Source organism: Hyposmocoma kahamanoa, unplaced genomic scaffold, assembly GCF_003589595.1.
Source record: "Hyposmocoma kahamanoa isolate Upper Pololo Valley unplaced genomic scaffold, ASM358959v1 63, whole genome shotgun sequence".
NCBI lineage: Eukaryota > Metazoa > Arthropoda > Insecta > Lepidoptera > Cosmopterigidae > Hyposmocoma > Hyposmocoma kahamanoa.
Window position 1 is genome coordinate 22876905 of NW_020653851.1, and position 22162 is coordinate 22899066.

The following is a 22162-nucleotide window of genomic DNA, read 5'->3' on the forward strand; positions in this document are numbered from 1 at the left end:
AATTAGTATATGATGCTCCAGTATTAAGAACGCTTAATAAATGAGCATTGATTTTATTACTTTGTTTTATTTCATAGTCTGTAATTGACTAAGGATCAAAGTCGTTATGACCATATAATTTTTCGAGAAAAACACGCAACAACAACTTTACATTTTTAACATGCCAATATCTACTGAAGCTTTGGCATTGGTGCTATTATTATATACAATTTCTGATACAACAGTGACTGATATATATATTACTGCGATTTAAAAACTTTACAACTCAGTTTACTGCGTAAGGGACCGGAAACGAATGTTTGTAAGTAAAGCTTAATGAGCTTTATGTCAATTCTGTAGCGTACAAAAACTACATACGGACGTTGCAAGATTTAATTGCACCTTCCCCTTTCCATCATCAGAGAACCAGATGTGAGCGGGGGTTCCTTCCACCCCTATGCTGTGATATTCCTAGGATACGCACGAAGTGTTCCGCTTCCACATTTATAAGGCAAACAGCTATGGAGTATTCACTGTCTGCAGACTGAACGGTATAACTTGGGCCTTTTCAAGGCGAGAGTGAATAGGCATTTTTTCACGTCATGTCACTTTCCATCACGTGAGAGAATCAAATGCGCACTTTAAAATAAGATACGAACTAAATACAGATCGCGTGACTTCAGGAAAGTTCTCGCGCAGTTTCGGGAATTCCCGCAGCTGCCGTATCGTATCTAATTTGTACGTTACATAATTGCCATAAAGATCATTATGCTATGTACAATTTCGTTACAAATTCCGTTTCCATTCCATTCCGCAGTAATGTAAATTTAATATATAGGTATGTATAATATGTTGTTGTAAAATCTGTAAGAAGCAGCGATATGTACCATTAAAATTTGACATAGTACTTGAATAAAAGATAATCGTAATAATTAATATACAGTAAATTGATTTATTGCTTGGTTCAAGGAGAACTATACCAATTATTGTAATACAACAAAGTTATACAACAATATCTTACCATGTTTATTTAATTGTTACAATTTAAAAAAACACACAAAACAAGCACAATTATTTGGCCAGGCATACTAATAGCTAATTTTAATTTATTCATTGACAAAATTGTAAATATCATATTATTGGAAATAACATTATGAAGTAGATTTAAATTGCAATCCCATGTAAAAATAAAACCGTAATCCTATACACGACAATAATATACACGAATTGATAGATTTTAATAACAGATGAACTAATTACATGGCAATTTTTTTATGAAGCGGTTATAGTCTGTCTTTTTTAAAGACGGAGTAAATTGACATTTGCAGGGTTGCCAGATTTCTTAAATTTTTAAATTGTTATGTAGTTGTTGTTGACAGTTTTATCGATAGCTTGTGAAAAAAAGGTAAAATTTTGCCAAAAATATCTGAATATTTAGTGTTAAGACGTTCTTTAGTTTTACATCGAAATAAATACACATTTTAATAAGAACTAACGGATTTCTTTATCTATGTCGAATTAAAATAAAAATCTTTAAAATATGTCTCCACTTTATATTTTGATGCAGTGTATGTATATATGAACCAGGGTTGTCACTGATGCAGTGATTACACAGCAGATTTTATGTATTTAAAAAACGCGGAAAATTTACATTGTTACTGAAATCTACATGAAAAAGATTTCTATTTTCTTTGGTATTGTAATAAAGTATCATTTCAATGATTTTATTATAATAAAAGAATCAGAGTTCATGAAAACGATCAATCGGTCAAGCTTAATTGTTGTGGAATTTTATCGAAGTTATATTTTAAAAACAACAGCTCACCTGCCTTTTAGGTCATGTGGCGTATAAAACATCCGCAATGAACATCCGCATCAATGAATTTGAATGCTGATGCGGATGCGGATATTCGCATGATGGTTCAGATGAACCTGTGTTAGTTGGAGGAATTATGGGCCAACGATGATTCAAATAACATTAAACTATAGGAAATGAAATTATTTTTCCGGATTTAAATCGTGTATATTTGTTTTTTCAAACAAACCAACGTTTCGGGCCCTTTGCAGATCCCATGGCCACTGTTGAGTCAACAAGTATACATTTGAAATCCGGATTCAAGTATACATTTGAAGTCCGGAGTATACATTGAAATCCGGAAAAATAGTTTCATTTCCTATGTGTAACAATCGCGAAAACCTAAGAACTCTATATCAAATTAAACAAGTTCGCCAATTTATTGCATAAACGTAACCTACATTTAGTCGATAAGAGTATTCATCGACTGCAACCACTATCTGATAGCAGGCGGGCAACACTTCATTTTACTCCATCTTCAAAAAACACACACTATAGGAGACTTTGAAATGGCATCATAATTATTTGGCTTAAGACATTCCAGTTGCAAGTACAAAAAATAAGTTTGTGCTACCTCCACATCCAACAGGTGGCAAATCAATTTGACGCATCTAGAAATTATTATTTTATCATAGGTAGTCACAAAGCTGTAACTAGGTCTCTGTGTAAAATAGCTGCAGTGTTTCAAGCTATTGAATATACTCTATCTATCAATTCATAATCGTTTTCATATACGCGTATATCACTTTGAGAGTATTTAAACTTTCCCTAAAAAATATTACGACAAAAATAACATGAAGTAAAAGAGCTACGTAAAATGACTTAGTGTTATCACAATTTTCATCTTTTGCCCTTGGAGCCGGCGCTGGCAATGTATTCCTGTACCTTGATTTGGAACTCCGTTTTGTTCTTTTTGTACATTTCTGCTGCTTCTATGTTGAGCGGATCTTCGAAGTTTAAGAGATCCTGAAAAATTAGGTTCATGGAATTAGTCAACACAAAACAACAAATTTTAAAAAAATGCACAAAATTTCTATTCAAATTGTGAATCTTAACAGATTTTGCTCTCAGTTGCATTAGTAAAAGTTGGAAACATAGTTTATTTATTTTTTAGATTTTATTATCTAGACACGCATGTAAGGTCATGTTGTTTATTTTATATTAAAAAGAATTATGAGTACCAGGAGTGTCATAATAACTATTCATAAGTATGACCAACCGACAAAAGCAAGCTCAATCTTCGGCCGAGCATTGCACAATCAACAATCCCTGCGGATGCCTTGTAGAAAGGTGAAACCATGTGTCAGGTATATTTTTGGTGGTACTATTTGTGACTTTAATTGCGCCCGTGTCATTTATGTTTTTGGCAGTTTATTTAATTTCCGTCATGTTAATCCACAAGACATCATAAAAGCTTTTAAATCAACACATGTTAAAAAAAACTGAAGATCTCTGGGGCATACCAACTAAAGTTATAGACTCAGTTATTTCCCCACATTTAGCTGTAGCTTTCAATAGGTGTGTTGACGAAGGTGTTTTTCCCGATTTAATGAAATACAGCAAGGTTATTCCCTTATTCAAAAGCGGTAGGAAAGTTAATCCTAGCAACTATAGGCCCATTTCAATTTTACCAGTTTTAAGTAAAATATTCGAAAAGGTTATGCTGACTCAATTACTGTCCTACTTCGGTAGGAATCATATTTTTCATAGTGAACAATACGGGTTTACTAGTGGTAGATCGACTAGCGATGCGGGGGTAGCATTACTAAAACACATCTTTGATGCCTGGGAAAGGTCCCAGAACGCTATTGGTATTTTCTGTGACCTCTCAAAGGCATTTGATTGCGTTGATCATATTACTCTTATTAGGAAGCTGGAACATTACAGTGTAAATGGCAAGGCGTCGAAACTTGTCTCGTCATATCTCAACGGTACAATTCAGAAAGTAGACATAAATGGAGTGACTTCTTTGGGTTCTCCGATAAAAATAGGTGTTCCTGATCTCAATACTTGGACCTTTCTTATTTCTGGTTTATATTAATGATTCTTTGTTAAGGACCATTTCGAAATAGTGTTGTTTGCTGATGACACATCCTTGATTTTTAAAACAGACAGACATGACATTAACTATGACCATATTAATGATACCCTCTCTAAGGTAGTTTATTGGTTTAATTATTGGGTTTAATGCTTACAATTTATTACTTAATGGCAAGAAGACAAAATGTGTTAAATTTGAATTACCTAACATAAAATCAACTAGTCCAAGCATAGAAATAAACGGAGAAAAGTTAGACCTTGTTAATAAAGCAGTCTTCTTGGGAGTGACCTTAGATAGTAAACTTCAATGGTTTCCACATATATCTTCCCTGGCCAGCAGATTAAGCTCCGCTGCATAAGCAGTCTGCAGAATACGAGAGCTTACCGATGTTAGTACTGCTAGACTAGTTTACTTTAGTTACTTCCATAGTATAATGTCCTACGGGATTCTCATGTGGGGTATTTTTAAAGCGATTTTTCTCTGAACTTTTAATTTGCTGCTTGTATCTTGTTCTTTCCAAACACAGATAACAATGCACACATTTATAAGATATACACGCCTGAACATTTCAGGCCAAAAAATTGAAAAAAAAAAAAAAGAAAAAGATTAATTACTTACAGTAAATAATGAATTAAGTCCCCACACAACATCTTTAAGTTTCCTCGTTGGTGCCCAACCATGCTCATCTATGGAAGTCTGCCGCAGCAAAGACAGACAGATGTCTCCATCCACATTGATATTTGGGTGCCACAAGCGGGTCATGCATTTTACTTTGGGTGGCTGGAAATAATAGTGAATAATTGTGTTTACACTTCACAAGTAAATAAGCTTCAAGAATTGTAAAGTGGACACACAAACACCTTCTGGCGGTATCTTGAAGGTATTTTGATGCTTGTAGAAGCACTGCAATGGTGCAACTGTATAGCGGCAGCCCTATGTTTATAGTGCTTCAGTAATTTTTAGTTCACTAATTGTGAAAAAATCAAAAGACTGAAGTGGCGCTGGTGTGGACACACGGTAAGATCAAGAAAAGAAAAGTGGACATAAGGTGTGACACATTGGTATCCAAGAGATGGAAAGACAACAAGCGCCATTCTCGGCGCCGGTCGGCACAATTCCGTTGCTTATGGAGAAATATGGAGGAGACCTATGTCAGAGGGCAACCAGAACCTATTCTGATGTTAGAATTAAGAATTATTACTGTTAGAAGTAAGCGTTAGATTAAACTTAGAATTAATTTAGAAGTAATCCGTGAATAAAGGCTATTTTTATTTATTTATTTATTTAATTGTGACTGCAAAAGTGGCGCGTGCATCTTACAACAGTGGCACTGCAACTTCGCTTTTAAATATTGTATGAAAATTAGTAGTGTGTAGCTACAGCCCCACAGTGGTGCCACTGCAGTGCTTCTATAAGCGTTTAATGTGGAAGCCCCCTTACACCATCTTCACACTAATATCATAAACAATATTTGCGTTTAGATTTTGCAGAATGGCTCCATGGATTATTAAAAAATTGCGCCTTTTATAATTGTTTGAGCTCCTTGCATTGTTTAGGAACAGAGAAATAGTCTACTTACTGCCATATTGTAGTCTTCTGTGACGAAAATATTGAATTTAAATTTGCCCCCTTGCCAGTAACCTTCGTCTGGAGCCACCGTTAATACAAAATCATTTAACATGTTTGGGTCATCGAAACTAACACTGCACGTCGTGGGAAGGTTCTCAGTCATCTCTTGCACTTCTTTCACTAGTAATTTGTCTCTCACAGATATTCTTCTACAAGGTTCCGCGCTAACACCATTCGGCGGCTCCGTATGTTCCTTTTTCAACTTCCTATTGAGTGTAATCATGGTAAAAACTATTCTAGTTGTATCTACAACGCTATTAACATAGCAAAAATTTATTTATGTGGAAGTAACAGCGATTTCTTTTGAGAAAAAGCCAAAATGTGGGAAAGATTGTCTGTATCGGTTGCTCGATCTGTCACATTTGTCAAAAACTCAAAACATCAAAAACCATAGACAAAATTACGAGAAATAATATGTTCACTCCATACAGCTCTAAAATAAAAAATAAGTTCACCAGCATAATGTTGGGTCGTGAAAAAATTTTCATATTTGATATTATTCCTATATTATTGTTATGTTTTTTCATATTAACGCTAACGCGTGTCAAAAGTTGAAATTACTGAACGAAAACGCTGGAGCTATTTTTTCCCGTGTTGTCCATTTCATCATCATCATTTTAAATCTAGTTTTTCTTTTTCTTGCTTTTTTGACCTACTCAACATAAATATCATATTTATGAACAAACGTGTTTTATTTGATAAACATAATTATGTACACACAATACATCACTTTTCATTACAGGTAAATTGTTCTTCTTTACGTAGCAATCATTGACTTACAATATATTTGTAAGTCAATGGTAGCAATAGTAAAATTCGCAAAACATGTAAAGATCATTGGTTCAATAAATATAAAAATAGTTTTACTCAATACACACAGTCACATTGTGAATGAACTACTCTAATTTTCATTACTCATTCGAAAACCGTTCCATAATCATAATTCATATACGTCAATGTCAAATGGCTGAGTAATCAGCTGGTAGCTAAAGAAAAAGCGAAATATTATATTTTTTCTTAATTGAAAGAGCAATTAGGCAGGGAAAGTAGTGTTAATTATGGCAGACATTACGTGGCCTTGGCAGTACAAGTTCCCTCCCTTTTTTACGTAAGTAAATCCATTTTTTGGTCATAAGAAAATTAGGCTTAAGTTAGCGTCCGTAAATATGGATTTACTAAGAAAACCTTGGAGGTATATCAACGAAGGCAATAAACATATCGTTCTTAAAATCATGGGTACCGCCCACGTTTTACGTCTCATCAAGGAAGGTGAGACAGAAGCAGATTTGAAAAGCATACAATTGTCAGTTGATTTTGTAAATAAAGTCATGTTTCCTTTACTAATCAGCGATTGTTGCGTTTTACAAGAGCTTAACGTGCTTTCTGCTGAGGAGATTAAAGGTATCAGTGTCAAATTGTCAAGCTGTCGTCCAGGATACCGGAAAACCGAATCGAAAATAAGTTGTTACACAATTAGAGCACAAGATCTATCAATTCTCAGCCCTAAATGTGAAACAAATTACTGCATCGAGATTAAACCTAAAGAAGGATTTATTGCAGCAAGCTTTAGGAAGTTTTCGAAATGTTACTTCTGTTTGAAACAGTTTTTAAAATTGCAAAATGGTCAAATTGACAACATAAGTGAATATTGCCCTTTGAATTTATTTTCTGGGGACAAAATGAGAATGAGACATGCTTTATTAAGTTTAGTGAGTAATCCACAGAACAACTTCAAGATTTTCAAAGATGGGAACATAATATATAGCGACAAAAACTCATTAAATGAATTTGAACATATAGTTCAAAACATGACACTTTTTGGTGGCTCTACAAACCTTTTTATTGACTTCATAGCCGAAATGCTACTGAACAATAACGAAACTACAAATTCCATAATACGAGACACTACAGAAATACAAGTAATAAACAAAGAAAGAACAAAGTGTTTAGAGGAAAATCAATTGAATAACAATACACTGCTATACAAACTGTTGGACTTACAAAAACTGTCAGAAAAGTTTTCATTTTGTTCTTCATCGAACAATGAAGGCAACCTAGACTACATATTGTCCATACTTCAGCTAATAAAAATGGAAAACTTGGATCTAAGTCGGAAAACCGACACAGAGAAGTTCATAGAACTGTGTGATTCAAAATATTTAGCAATGATATCATCAGTAGTAAAAGACTGTTCATTGATGATGAGCTTTAGTTCAAATTTCATTGAAGGATATCACACTATTCAAATCGGAGAGTCTAAAATACCATATAAAGTGTCTGTCACAGATCTAGAACCAAAAACCATGAAGACATTAGAGAAAAGGCAGAAAACTGAATTTAAACTGATTGATATTTATCAGAAGCATATCAGTTTTCTTTAAAAAATAATTGAGTGTAAGTATTTTCTGTGGCAAACTGGTTATTTTGCTCAAATGTTTAAAATATGTAGTGCTAATATTTTACAAAGTTACCAATGTAAGCAGTAAAATATAGAAAAAAAATAGAAAATAAAGTTATGATCCTAACAGCATTATGTTTGTATTGTGCTTTTTTGCTGTCCACCACCTAGAGAAAAAAAAAACTCCTTTGTTTGTTAACCTGTTAGTATACAATGACATGTGCACCAAGATACTCACAGGTTGTATTAAATTAAATTTGTTCAAAAGATATTTTAACATATTTATCTATTGTTACAGAATCCAACCACATTCAGAAACAAGAGCAAAACAATTAGAAGCTTGGCAACAACTTATAGCTGAGTACATGAAGGCGACAAAGCAATCCACCATAGACATAAGAGAATCACAAAACAGTGCTCTATTTAACAATACAGAGATTAATAGAAAGTTGTCACAAGAAGCCATTTTAACTATTCTAGAAGAAATGGCGCGAACGGGGAGAGCCGCGCCCATCGACAAGAGTAAAAATGTGTGGGAAATATACTGGCACTCATTAGACGAATGGGGCAATATGATTTATAACTGGGTGTGTAATAATGGAATGAATAATTCTGTCTGTACTCTTTTCGAATTAAGGGAAGGTGACAGTACTGTTGATGAAGGTAGGTACAAATGACTATCAACTTAACTTTTATTACATTAAAAACTATACCGCAACTATATTCATAATAAACATATTTAGGGTTACCATGTTTTAGAACCAGTCATGTTAGCCAGACATTTGGGTAACGAGACCGTACACTGGCGTATTACGTAGTAGTTAGTTCAACATTTATTATAATGTAAAACCATGAATCTTAAATTCTAATGCAGTAACAATAAAATTAAATAATACAAAACAAAACTTGGTCGGATATAAAAAGCCTAACAAAAGCCGGACAAGCTGGACACTGTGTAATTGGCCGGATACGAATTCCAAAAAGCCTTGCTATGTACAGCTTTGTCTAGACGCCTGATAACGCTAAATATAACACTATAACAGATATTCTTTTATTTAAATATCTGGTTATTTTGGAATACTAAACAAAATTTTAATTTTGTAGACTAGACTTCTTCAATTGTTAGAAATAAGTCTATTTAATAAACTTCCTAATAATTTCAGAATTCCACGGCCTCGACATGAGTGTGCTGCTAAAGGCGCTGAAGTCTCTTGAGAAAAAGGGTCGCTGTGAGGTGATGGACTTTGACGAGAACCAGGGCGTCAAGTTCTTTTAGCTTATAACAATCTCAATGGCACTTGTTTGCTACTTAGAAGATTCATTTAAAATGAAAGGAACTAAAGGGGCGGTATGTTCAAGTCGGCTGCAAGGGTTTGTTTAATTTAATTTTTGTTTAACTATAAAGTAACAAGACTGGAGCGAGACGAGAGCGGTGGTAGCACTGGGAGAACGGTTGCTTCTCAAATGAGAAGTCCACAGTTTCAATCTAGCAGCAACATATATCTATGACTTTGATTTCTAAGTTATGTAAACATGTTAACCTTGTGATGAAACATGGCTGCTGAAGAAAGTTTACATCTCACCGTCTCTTTAGAGGGTCAGCAATGTCACCTGTAAAGCGCGTTTCCTTTGGCCAAACAGGTTTCCTATGGCCAAACCAGTTTCTTATGGCTAAGCGCGTTGCCTGTGGCCAGGCGCATTTTCTATGGCCAAATGGGTTTCCTATGGCCAAGCGGATTTTCTATGGTCAAGCATGTTTCCTATGGTCTTACCATTAGATATACTCTTGACTCTTTAGTGTAATTGTACTTGCCTCCAATGCGTGGCATCGTGGCATCCATGCCTAAATTCAAATACCTCTTCTAGATATTTCATTCAAAATACCTATTAGATTTTTCTGCAATGTTTTTTTTTTCTAAATAGCAAATAAGTATATTATAAATAATCAAGTTATTGTAAGTACATTATTTTCGATATAAAAATGTTGAATGCATTTTGTTAAGTTATACGTATTTTTAACGTTGAAATATATAACTGAGTATTTTTCAAAGTTGTTTTAATTTCTTACATTGTTTTGAGGACGAAGTGTTTGTGTTTATTTGACGTAATTTGGCACTGTTGCATTAAAAATGCTAATGGTTAAATTATGAAATTATCGTTCTAAATAGGTACTTACCTCTTAATAAATAAAGCCTCTTTAGTGTTAAAAAGAGGATGAATCACTGGAGGAGAAGTTGGGAAAACCGTTTTGCTAGATTTAACAGTTTGGGTATTTACTATTGAATGACGATCTTACAAAAAATATATACGACACACCTAAGGATATTGCTTAAAGAATGTGTTACACGATAGGATGTACTTTATATGATCATATAAAATCCTGAAAACACGCTAAATAACAATCTAACACGAATTATTTAAGAATGAAATACCTACCTAACTTTACACATAATTTTTATATGGAGATATTTCTCTTTTTTATAGGAACTACAGAGATCCTGCTAAATAAATATTAATAATAACGCTCACACTCAACATAGCCCCGCACTAGGGAAACCCTGTGTCGCGGGTGCCATGGACACACACATAGACAACCACAAATTACACCCAAACTCACGAGAGAAATAAATGTAACCGTTCGGCCGCGGAGGCAGTTAAAGTAATAAAAATAATAGTTATTAAATTAGTATTTGTCACAAAATTTGCAAATCTACCAGCGGTTTAACTACACGCTGTGCCACCCGCTGCTCCGTCAGTCGCCAACGGGCGCTTGTCAACGTCAGATCTGTGTCAAATTTTCTCCGCTTGTTCTTATTTTATTCATATTAAGCGACCCACCCACCTCACCTAAAATCTAGGCTCGAGTTGAAATACCTCGCCTTGATTGTAACGCATAACAGCCTAGTTACCATGCCACCCGGAGCTTTCAATAGCAAAGACCTGAGGGACACTGCCACTGTGCCTGTCACCCTGAGACATAAATTGACAAGTTCCTTTGGGTCTGTAGTTTCATCTTTACCCTTAAAAACCGAAAAGCAGTAGTGCTCACATTACTGTTTGGTGGCAGAAATACTTAGGTATATACTTGCTACCCGTACTGCGTCTACGTCACGCTGACATCCCACATACATTCTATTCTAGTCTGTCACGAAATGGCACATGGTTTGGTATATAAACAAAAAGGTGCACCAGGACCTGCATGGTAATCCATGCTTGATGTGAAACCATTTTGTTTACGCGGAGGATAAGAGTGTCGAGGTTTCTGCTTTGAAAGTTGTGGAGTCTAATGTTGAAACGAAACTCACGTGCGAATCTCTGCACAGCTGGTGGTGGCTCCGGTACGGAGCTGTGGAGCTAGGTACTTCTAGCAATACTTTCATGTAACCTAAAGTTAGTAAGTACCAAATGTAAGTTACAAAAAAACTTTTTTCAGTCAACTTTTGTAATTAATGTAAATAAATAGTAAATTATAACAATACTAGTACATAATCATAATTTAAAAAATAGGTAAATAAGCGATCGAGAAAGATTACTTATCGCTCGGTGAAGTGGGTGGCGGGGTCACTGCCCTAGCATGGTGCATACGACTTGAGACAATTTTGCAAAACTTTAGTAGATACGATTAAACAGAATAATTGTTTTTATATTTTTAAATGATTTATGGCGTCTCCATCTCTGAGGTCCCGGGTTCGATCCTCGGCCGGATCATGAAGAAAAATAACTTTTCTGTATTGTCTCGTGTCTGAGCTTCGTATTGGTATGCGGAGAAAGTGGCGACGCCAGAAATTGACATTTGTACAATAAAACTTAGTTACTTTATATTCGAAGATGTTTCGTATAAATATTAATTTGTTAATTTCTGGCGTCTCCATTTTCACTACGCATAGGTATACAATATGGAAGCATTCGCTTGCGTATGATCGGAGCGCCTGATAGAAGTGATACAAATTAGATTAATAGTAATCTTAATATATAATAATATATATATTAAGATTATAATAATATTATATATATAATATAATAAATAAATAATAGTAATCTATAGAGAAAAGACGTTATTTTATTTTTTCCTTTGAAACAGTATTTGTATTACGGTTTTTGTAAAAACAAACACCGTTATACAAATTCGTGTCATAGCCGCGCTCGCGCCGCCGGTATTTTTTCGCTCGCGCGCTCAAACTGTAGTTTAATTTATTTGTAGGTATAGCTGCAGTAATTTCTACGAAGGTAGGAATTCTTTCACAGGGAGTTCTATAGCTACTAAAATATCTAATGATGGGACAAACAAAGTGATCTGTAATAGGTAGTTCCATGACAACAAAAACTTTGTTAGTCCGACCACATACAGTCGGAATTCCATTTCGAAACTCCGTTACTGAATATCGATTCGAGATTCCATATGTACCTACCTACATCACACACTAGATGTTCTCGCAGCGAAAATACGTACGGAATTTTAGTCTGTGTTGCGGCCCTACAAAATCTATGGAAGACTTGCATTTGGAAATACTAAATTTATTTATGATTTGGAACGGCTTTTTTTTTGAACGGAATTCCAAATGCACAAGCCACCACGATACTGTACGTGTGTGATAAGTCCATGATATGTATAGTTTATCTCACTTCGAAATTCTGAAACGGATTCCGATTCTTATGATGGAAGGAGAACTAAATACATCTGTCGGCCAACAAAGTTTTTATCTGAGTGTGCGTTTTATTAACCTGCAGAATTACAGTCACAAACAAAATGAAAACAAAACCTTTTTATATATAATTTATTTCATTGAAATACGTGTAAAATTGTACAATCACCGAATTGATCACCTTACACAACTTTACAAATTCTAATAAAACAATAATATTAAGTATAAAACGTTAAAAGTGATGGATTCTTATAAAATTGCACCTACACTTAATACTTGATTGTGATAATTTTAGCTTTGATATAGCCATTTGAAAATTCTTTTTTTTTTTTGTTAATTACAGTGATACACGGCTCTACTCTACAACAGTGATATACTACAGCCTTTTTAGAAATTGTATGCTGAGATTTTTTTTAAAAAGGTAGTTACTCAATTGCCACAAACCACATTACCTAATCGACCTAATACCAAAACTATAAGCGGTAGTGGTTTTTAAAAATATCGTCATTTTAAACATTACCTTTCAAATCAAAATGAATCTTTTCAATTAATAATTTTAATAGTATTCATATGGTAATGGAGACAAATTAATGATTATCTCAGTCTCCTTAAAGATATTTTACAATTTGTGGTTTCAGGTTTTTGTTTGTGCAAGAAAAACTTCTCTTACGTGCTAACAATAAACGATCAGTCTTCAACCAAAATACACTTACAACTAACTCGCAAAATTCAACATATAATAAGTTAAAAACTTCTGTACACCACTGTACACTTATAATAACATCTCTAGTTACATAAAAGAAATACACTAAATCTATGTCACTACGGTAGGTGTAGTGTAAATGTTTATTTACAATAATTGACCAAGGTACATATCGTTTACAAAAATTACAATTGTAATAGGGATAAATAATATTATGGTATCGATCACATGAAGAATTATGGCGCGTTTACACTGGGTCGACAGGTCAAGTCAAGATAGCAAGTTACACAGTGTAAATACTGAGTCGTTTGATAACCGTAGTTTGTTATCGTAGTCGACCGAGTCTACTATGTGTAAACTTGAGCTAGTCCACATCCCACCACCCCATGAGTTTGTTGAACGTTTCGAAAGATTTGTGACAGAGACACACTTTGTGCGTAAACTTGTATTTAGCATGACTTGGTAATTTCGACGAAGGTGGCAGTCGACTCGATGTAAACAGCGTGACAAATGCACCATTTTCGTCAGCCAAATTCGCTTGCTTAAGAAGTGGCGGCCGACTCGGTATGAACAGTGAGCCGACTGCATCTACTTCAACAAAGCGATGTAACTTGCCGAAGGCAACAGTCGACTCTGTGTAAACACGCATACAGGGTGAAAAAAATCAATGGAACATGAAGGGAAAATGCTTGAGATAGCTAAATTTACTTAAAGGAAACATTCTTGTATTTTTCTTAATAGGAATAACTGCATTCAGTTTATTTGAAAATCTTACTTGAGCTGGGAATCGAACCAATGAATATGCAATAAATAAACACTCTTTTATTGTACTAATCAATAGGAAGATAAGGATAAAATATCTCCCATAAACATTAGGTCTTACAATAAAAGATTTCCATCAAATCTGTTTAGTGCATAAGAAATCTCATTATAACATTACCCAACCAAGACTGTTTATTTTTAACAAGTAAGAGACACGTTATAATTTAATTTGAAGCATTAAAGGCAATTCCCTTTAATATCCCATTGATTTTTCTCCACCCTGTATATTCCCACAAGTATATTCGGTTGTTTGCGACAAATTATAGTTTATAAATTCGTTAAAACAACCGGAAAGTATGTTACCCAATGACCTTTTTAAAGTAAGGCAAATAAATAAATAAAGTATTTATGATAATTTTTTGTTATGGAAATATTTGACTTTAAAAAAGAACACACAAATGTGTTCTTGGTTGTATTATAGCAGGTAGGTACGGTCTATTACGGTGTAGCAATTATTCTTGTAAGAACAATTAATTAAGTCTACTTATTGATGATATGGCGAAAAGTACCAAAGCGACATAAATAAGGTGATTTCCTAAGCCTAATAACATTTATTAAAAAACGCTAATTGGAAATATAATAAATATAAAATTGCGCCTTTACTAATATTGTACTCTATTTCACGGTAATACATAATATTATTAAATTATTCTACAACTAGTTTGAGCGTGATTAGGCATATTTTTCTGGATATAACATGACATCGAATATTCGTGTATTATTAATATTTTTCATGCAGGAAAAAATCCATTCAACATGTTGATCGACAGAAAGAGATGGACATACCTACTTGTATTATACATAAATCTAATATGAGAAATTAGTACGGAAGTTAAACAAATTTCTCACACGTGTAATAAAAGTATGTTAACTTAACTGTCTCCGTGGCCGAACGGTTACCATGCCAGACTGCCATGCAGAGGTCCCAGGTTCGATTCCCGGGCCGGGAGAAATATTTGTATGACCTACAATTATTTCTCTCGTGAGTTTGGGTGTAATTTGTGTGTGTCTATGTGTGTGTCCATGGCACCCGCGACACAGGGTTTCCCTAGTGTGGGGCTATGTTGAGTGTGTGCGTTATTTATTTATTTATAATAACTTTACGATGAAATTAAAAAATAGAAATAAATAAGACATTAATTTACTTAATTTATAAGAATACAGTGTTTTTTTTTATGAACTCCCGTTTTCGACATCGGTGTCCACAAACTTCTGTGAATATTATTGAACATAGAACACTAAAATATCATAATTAGAGCAAGTAGGCTACTTACGTAAGTACGCTATGAGAATATGGTTGTCACATTATTGTGTAAGTTGTACCTACAAGTAACCTTTTTAAGCCGATGGCTCAGCGGACGTGCACACGTACGAGTCACGCTGCTACGTTTGTACGGAGTTACCATTAACAATGCCACCAAGCACTCACGTAGGTATGTATGTGTAATCACGTAACTCTACAGTGGATCAAATGACACAGCGACTCACGCGCCAATGACCCAGCAAATGAACTGGCCAGAAGAGGGTCGGAGATGGACGCTGTAGGACTAGAAACTATAATGTTGCCAAGAGAAACTATACACAAAGGTACAAAAACAATTCACAATAACACCTTGACAACCCATTCGGCGTCTATCTTGTGTTGCGATGCGCATTTTAACTGCCGCCCTAACGGGTCATAGTTCAAATAAACATCTTTTCAATTTGGGTATCACGGACAGCCCTCTATGCAGAGCATGCATGGAGGGAGAGGAAATAGGCGCTCACATCCAACGTGGCCAACTACAGAGACAAATACCTTGGAGTGCCAAGGGTGTTACCAGAACTCAATAAACGTACAAGGCTTCAGATTCTTGAATGATCTTGAGTGGCACGAGTAGGACACTGCACCCACCCACCACACGCAAATTAGGCGTATCTAATATATAATAAATCCCCCATTTACGTTCAGAAATCTATAAAGTTTGTGAAGACCGTAGCTGGAGTACCTATATCATATACGAGTAGGTATTATCATCTCTTTCGTCATACAACATGATTAGTGAATAATCCCTTTAAATTGGACAACACAATTTACAATCAAGATACATTTTTGTAAACAAACACGACGTTTCCGTGGAAGTTGAAATTAATCTTATTACCTGACCTTAATTATTTAAAAACTACAACATCACAGATATTTTACAACATTTATTTTATTTTAAATTATATATATTGGAATGTTTTATTTGCTTTTGAAATTAAATATTGTTATTATGAAATTCAGTACGTTCGTACGACATGTTCTTATGTCCAAGGACTAGCTTTATGTTGTTCCTTGTAAAAATATTCTTTACGTAAATATTGGTTGCCTATCTTAGATAATAGGTATTCGAACGCTTATATCTACAAAGCTCTGCAAAGATGTGATAGCACGTCCTTTTTGTTTAAAACGAAAAGCTGAATAAAAACATTCTATTGCACTATAGATTAGAAACTTTCGTGTCATCCGTCGTCAAGTTAGTTCCAGGTTTCTTATTACAGGTAATAAAAATAAATCAAACCGTGGTAAGAAACCTGTAATTAGGCGATTAACACACTGCACCGCGCCCCGCGACGGTGTGCCGGACGCGGAGTCACGCGCGCAGTGACGGAAACGCAGATCTGCGTCAACGCGCGGTTTAATCTGCGCGGGGGCAGCGGTCTAGCGGTCCCGCGCCACTTAAAGTGCTTGTTTTGAAGTTGATCGCCGTAATGATTGTACATGTAACTGAGATCCTTCTTTGACAAGAATACTTAATAATACAGAACTCATTCAGGACGCTGCAGTTATACTGTCTATTTAGTTTTTGTTTACTCAAATAAAAAGACACCGAAGGTAACATTCAACTTCATTACAAAGATTTAAGAAAATATGAAGATTAATTTTTCAACTAAACACGTATGTCAACTGAATCCTTTGATTATTTGTTAAGGAAAATCCGAACGACAATTACTGGAATAGGCACAAATTGATTAAAAATCTGCGCGGTAGTGCGGTGCGCAGTGTGCCATACCCTGCGGTTCGCCGCACCTCCGCGCGGGTGCACGGTAAAACCGGAGCAGCGTTGTCAGTGTGATCGACGGCGCGTGTTTTCCATACAAACTGACAACCAAAAACGGAGCTTCGCGCTCCGTCGCGGGGCGGTAGTTAGCTCGCGGGAGACCGTGCGGGAAATCGTGTTTCCGTTAAAAAGTATAATACATACTCTATGTTGGCAGCAATACGGTTCAATATTACATCAACAAATATTTCACTTCTGTCCTCGGCCATCCTCGTCAATCTAGACCGTTTCCACCGAAGATGGGCTAGGAGAGAATTGAAATTTTGTCATACCAAATTTCAATCCACGTCTCGCCTCGTCTCGTCTTGCCTCGTCTCGTCTCGCCTCGCCGCTGCCGGTGGAAAATCACCTTAAGGGTGCTTTCAAATTAGACGGTAGTGGTGCTGTGGCATCTTTAAACGTCTAATTTGAAAGCGCCCTTTGACAACCTTGACTCTGAATGTACTACGTAACTTCATGTGTTCTAAGGTTTACATTTTTTACAAATGTGTTTACGTGACAGGAATGAATATTGTAAAAACTTTACAAAATGTTTACGTCCCTGAAATAGCTGCTATTAAACTTTTGAATAGTTAGGTATCAGTTAACATTAGGTACATAATGGATTTATTTACATACCTAGTCTTCGTTTCTTTGAAAAGACAGTTTTAAACATGCTCTGATATTTTTGTTGCGCACTCTCCTAAAGTAATGGTTCAATAAAAACCGGTCCAAACGGAATGTAAAAATCTGTGCCCAAATATACTACTGATGAAGTAACGATTGGTTCAACTAGATTTCCAACATGTATTGTCTTGAACACTTACGTAGCCTATATGCAATGCGTACTTTCAGGTAAAAAACGCTTAAACACAATTATGAGCTCTATTTGTATCAACTAATCCTGAGTCTATTTCAGACGGACAGTCAGTACAAAATGTATCTACTTATACAATAATATACGAGTCTTACAAGTGATCACTGCATTCAAGAGCAGCGTTACAATATCCATTGGCTCCTCCGTTACTCATACCGTTACCATTAGTTTTCTCACTCGATAGTACCAGGTCTACCGATGGTACCACAGCATTGGTCTTGCCTCCAGGTGGCCGGTAGAACCACCATGCGAGGAAGAAGAATAATACTGAACACAGTTTGCCCACTAGAGCTAAGGCTAACATGTACCTGAAAAGAAACACTTTTGTAAAGGGATGTAAACGTATGACCAGTTAACACTGAATGTTTTAATATTAATTTTCTATTGAATACCATGACGTTTTACTACCAGGAGGATGCTCTACATACTGTACTATTTTACGTATGTACATTATGCGATCACTCCGACGTTTGTGAACCTATTTCGATGGTTCTTTTTTGTTGAAAAGTGGGTCTCATTCAAATTTGAAGAAAATATTACATTTCTAATGATGGCGAATTAGGGGATGAATCCGGTTCATGGGATGTCACCCACTTTCCGTTAACTGATCTTAATAAGACATGGCAAATAGATGTAATTCCATTAGAATTTTTTTTTTTCACAAAAAAGTTATAATTATTGTCAAAATACTGAACGAATTTGTTATAATTATAAAAGAAAGATTAAAACACTTAAAAATTTTCACATCGATCCAGTTGGATTCGAACCAACGTTTTTTTTTCTAGGTGTTCGATAGGTACAGTTGATGAGTTGCCCTATAATACCCAACCCTCTTACCGACCTTTTGGTTTTGTTAACAAACTTAAACTGAACCTGTGAGGCATTGACGTGTAAATAAATGGACGACGGGACTAATACAAAAACCACGAAAAAAATGTCCCAAGTCAACCTATTTAAACGTAGTGACATGTAAAGGAATATGAAAAAGCTAAAACGTTGAATTTAAATTGTAATGTCATCGCAGTACTGTCTAATTTTGCTTGCTGCGCTGTCAGTCGAACAAACGAAGACTAAAGCGTGAATGACGCTCTGTATACGATTTTAACGCCCTATAAGTTCGGACACTTTTTAGCGCGGACCCGACGTCCATATAATTGTAAGTCAATGCTGTGAAGCGTAAAATTTATTTTGGTTTGACTTCTTTCTAGCCTCATTGGTGAATGACTTTAACGTATTATTACTTAAATACAGAATTCAAACAGCCAAAAATGCGTAAGAAGGCTCTCATAACAAAAGGTCGGCTAATAGGTCAGGCATATTAGGACATCGGCGGTGTTATACAGAGCGATAAAAAACCGCTGACCATTTTAATGGAGCATACTGTAATGGAAATGAAAAACACACGTGCTGACACCTAGATAACTTCGGCGTCGATCGCTCAGTTTTATTTACTATTTTGAGGTAACTACACTAACTAAACTAAATTGTTGGGAAATATTAACATAAAAAAATGGGGAAACTTTATTATTTATTTTATTATTACTGAATCTTATGCACAGGAAATAAATGGCCAGTGCTTTTTTTTATCAACCTGTATACGCCGATCGAGAATTTTCGAGAATGAAATTACTGCAAAGTTTACTGACCTCGCCATGTTAACGTTGTCATACAAGAGACAAGCACCCGTCGTGTTGCAACTTGTGTCCCAAAGCGAGCAAGAGAGATCGATAAGGAATCCGAACAGTAATGGAGCAGGAATCGTCCCTAGGAGACGGACTTTGATCCACTGGATGCCCAAGGCGAACGAGCGCTGGTCTTCCCGAACGCACCTGTAAAAAAATTCGAAATTGAGCGCAAGTCAAGTTCGCAGGTTGCTAACAGATTGACTGCATATTGCAGTTAATACGTAATCAACGTCGTAATCAACTTCATGCAGCCGAGGCCTCGACATGAATGGGCTTTTTTAGACAATCGCGTACCATTTTTCGTAAAAGAACGACATACCTGAGCGTGGCAGACAGTGCCGGCATGGTTGCAATAAAGGTGAACAGCATTACGCAGAAAGAGAGGCCCACGAACAGCCACAGATACGGACATCCCGATGGACAGACGCTGTTGATAGCTTCGTAAGGGATCGAGGCATTTGTTCCTGGTGGTTTTGAATTAATTGATTAAAAAAGTTGCTCAAGTTCTGAAATAGTTCTTGTGATATGCGGTTAGATCAACCCAAACTGCTTTGTGTACCACTGGACACGGGTCTCCTTTCTAGCGAGGGTTTGGACCATAGTCAGCCAGACTGGTCCAATGCGGGTTTGGGATGTCATGGTTACCTATCAGTAGTTCGAAATTACATTTTCCAGAAATGACGTTTGCTCGAATTTTCGTAACCTCGAAAGTAATTTTGAGAGGAAAATGTCATTTCTTTTCAATCTAACTTAACCTAATCGTGTCTTTGCGATAAACATCCAACATATCCTGAAAGAACAACGGTTTCGTTGTAATTCGGTTTTCGGTGTAATGAAAATTCGATCAAACATTATTTGGGAAAAAAATCGAAAAGTTGTCCGAGTGTTGTGAACCTTCTTCGGCGAGGTTTCATCGCGGTGCATGTTTTCCTTCATCGAAAAGCTCATATAAATAAATTTCTAGAAACTAGAGGTACGATTCCGGATTCGAACCTGCACCGATACCAACCTTCCCCGACATTATAGCTAGGCAACGTAATATTCTCCTTGTTGACGCAGGAGCATTGGTGGAACAGCTGTGCGGCGCCGGCCAGCGAGCGCGTCTGGCAGCCGGCGTGACACGGCGAGTAGTACACGACGCCGTCTGCGCCGCACACCGGCGCGTACGCTGCGTCCACGCAAGCGCAGTCCGTGTTGCACAGGGAGAACAGACGCCCACCCCTAAAGACATTTAAAACACACCATGAAGCTGTTGTTTAGAGCTTTTTTATACCAAGTGACAAACAAATCGTGCTCCTGGTGGTAAGAGACACGACTGTCTCTGCTACTGCTCCCGTCACCTAGAGAGATGTGTCTGTAATTTCACCAGCACCATTAACCTTCAAAACCGAAACGCAGTAATGCTCACATTACAGCTTGGACATTACTGCTTGACGGCAAAAATTAATGAAATATTTTTTGTTGCACATTTAAAATTACAATGAAAACTCAGAGGCTACTTACATTACGTGTAATGTACAACACGACAAAAGGCAATCTAATTGCTTAATAGCAATTTCTTCTAGACAATATTAGGATAGAAATTTAAGAGCTGGAAAAAAGAATGCAACCAAAGAATATATTCTAATTGAAGTGTTTCAAATAAAAACACATTGATAAAATAAATGTATTATAAATATCTAGTAATAATAACTATGATGATCGTATATGAAAATGTGTACATACGTACAGATAATAATATATTTTGTATGCCCATAAAAATATACATAATTTCATTAAGAAAGAAGATATCCACAATATTAACCTTAGAACTAAGTCCAAACTCATGGTACCACGATTTCGTTTAACTAAGGTAAATGATTCTTTTACGGGGAACTGTGTAGGTTTTTTCATTAAGATTTCGGAGCATATATTAAGACTATCATTTCTTAAGTTTAAAACTTACATTAAAAGTACTTTAATTGAAAACTCATATTACAAAATTGAAAACTACGTGTTAGATAAAGATGTATGGAAAAACAACATGAGTCTATAGCCATAGCGTTTAAGGTTTATTTGATAAGAGCAATCCCTAAAGTTTCTTGTTCGTTCTTCTAAGGGAGGTCAGCGTAGTGAACGAGCAGTAGCTTAAAAAATTACGTTTTCAATTTAGTGTAAAAATTTTACCTATGGAATAAATGATTATTAGAATTTGACTTTGTCTTTGACTTAAGAGGGAGCAGAGGAATAATTCCTAATCTTCGATTTGACTTTAGAGGGGTATATCCACTTTAAAGTTAAAAATAAAATATTGTATGAGTAACTACACGATATATTCAGGCATAGATACTAATCAGAAACATAAAACAATAAAGTTTCCTCGATAGATAAAAATCACGAAATGACCTCTAATTTTTAAATTTTTTCGATTTGTCCTCGAAATGCTACAGGTTATTAGGACAAAAATTAGATAATTAATTATATTTATG

The 22162-nt window shown here is 35.6% G+C and overlaps 3 protein-coding genes across 4 annotated transcripts in view; 1 reads left to right on the forward strand and 2 right to left on the reverse strand.

The window, feature by feature from the left end:
* Positions 1-804: 804 nt before the first annotated feature.
* LOC113230245 (NEDD8-conjugating enzyme UBE2F-like) lies at positions 805-5845 on the reverse strand. The gene is made up of 3 exons (XM_026464086.1): positions 5455-5845; positions 4494-4655; positions 805-2800 (listed from the first exon to the last, which is right to left on the reverse strand). The coding sequence occupies exons 1-3, from the start codon at positions 5725-5727 to the stop codon at positions 2675-2677; spliced, it is 561 nt and encodes a 186-aa protein (XP_026319871.1). The 5' UTR covers positions 5728-5845; the 3' UTR covers positions 805-2674.
* A 496-nt stretch (positions 5846-6341) lies between these two features.
* Positions 6342-9782, forward strand: LOC113230375 (vacuolar protein-sorting-associated protein 25). Of its 2 annotated transcripts, XM_026464283.1 has the most exons (3): positions 6342-6612; positions 8201-8565; positions 9066-9782. In XM_026464283.1, the coding sequence occupies exons 1-3, from the start codon at positions 6563-6565 to the stop codon at positions 9176-9178; spliced, it is 528 nt and encodes a 175-aa protein (XP_026320068.1). In that variant the 5' UTR covers positions 6342-6562; the 3' UTR covers positions 9179-9782. The 2 variants fall into 2 exon arrangements, with proteins under 2 accessions (XP_026320068.1, XP_026320067.1); XM_026464282.1 differs by lacking the exons at positions 6342-6612; positions 9066-9782 and adding an exon at positions 6659-7898 and having other exon boundaries at positions 8201-8306.
* A 7211-nt stretch (positions 9783-16993) lies between these two features.
* The window catches only part of LOC113230054 (solute carrier organic anion transporter family member 4A1), a 114646-nt gene continuing 109477 nt past the window's right edge, over positions 16994-22162 (reverse strand). Inside the window, exons 9-12 of the mRNA XM_026463781.1 lie at positions 20704-20943; positions 20014-20158; positions 19656-19838; positions 16994-18317 (exon numbers count right to left, since the gene is read on the reverse strand). Of these exons, the coding sequence (XP_026319566.1) occupies positions 18101-18317; positions 19656-19838; positions 20014-20158; positions 20704-20943 (785 nt within the window). The 3' untranslated portion in view covers positions 16994-18100. The remainder of the gene's footprint in view (positions 18318-19655; positions 19839-20013; positions 20159-20703; positions 20944-22162) is intronic.

Excerpts from the sequence above, each read along its gene's own strand:
- LOC113230375 (XM_026464282.1), top strand. The coding sequence starts at position 6,671 with ATGGATTTACTAAGAAAACCTTGGAGGTATATCAACGAAGGCAATAAA.
- LOC113230245 (XM_026464086.1), bottom strand. The coding sequence starts at position 5,727 with ATGATTACACTCAATAGGAAGTTGAAAAAGGAACATACGGAGCCGCCG. Across the intron at positions 4,656-5,454 it reads CAGAAGACTACAATATGGCA|CCACCCAAAGTAAAATGCAT; the intron begins GTAAGTAGACTA and ends TATTATTTCCAG. Across the intron at positions 2,801-4,493 it reads GACTTAATTCATTATTTACT|GATCTCTTAAACTTCGAAGA; the intron begins GTAAGTAATTAA and ends CTAATTTTTCAG.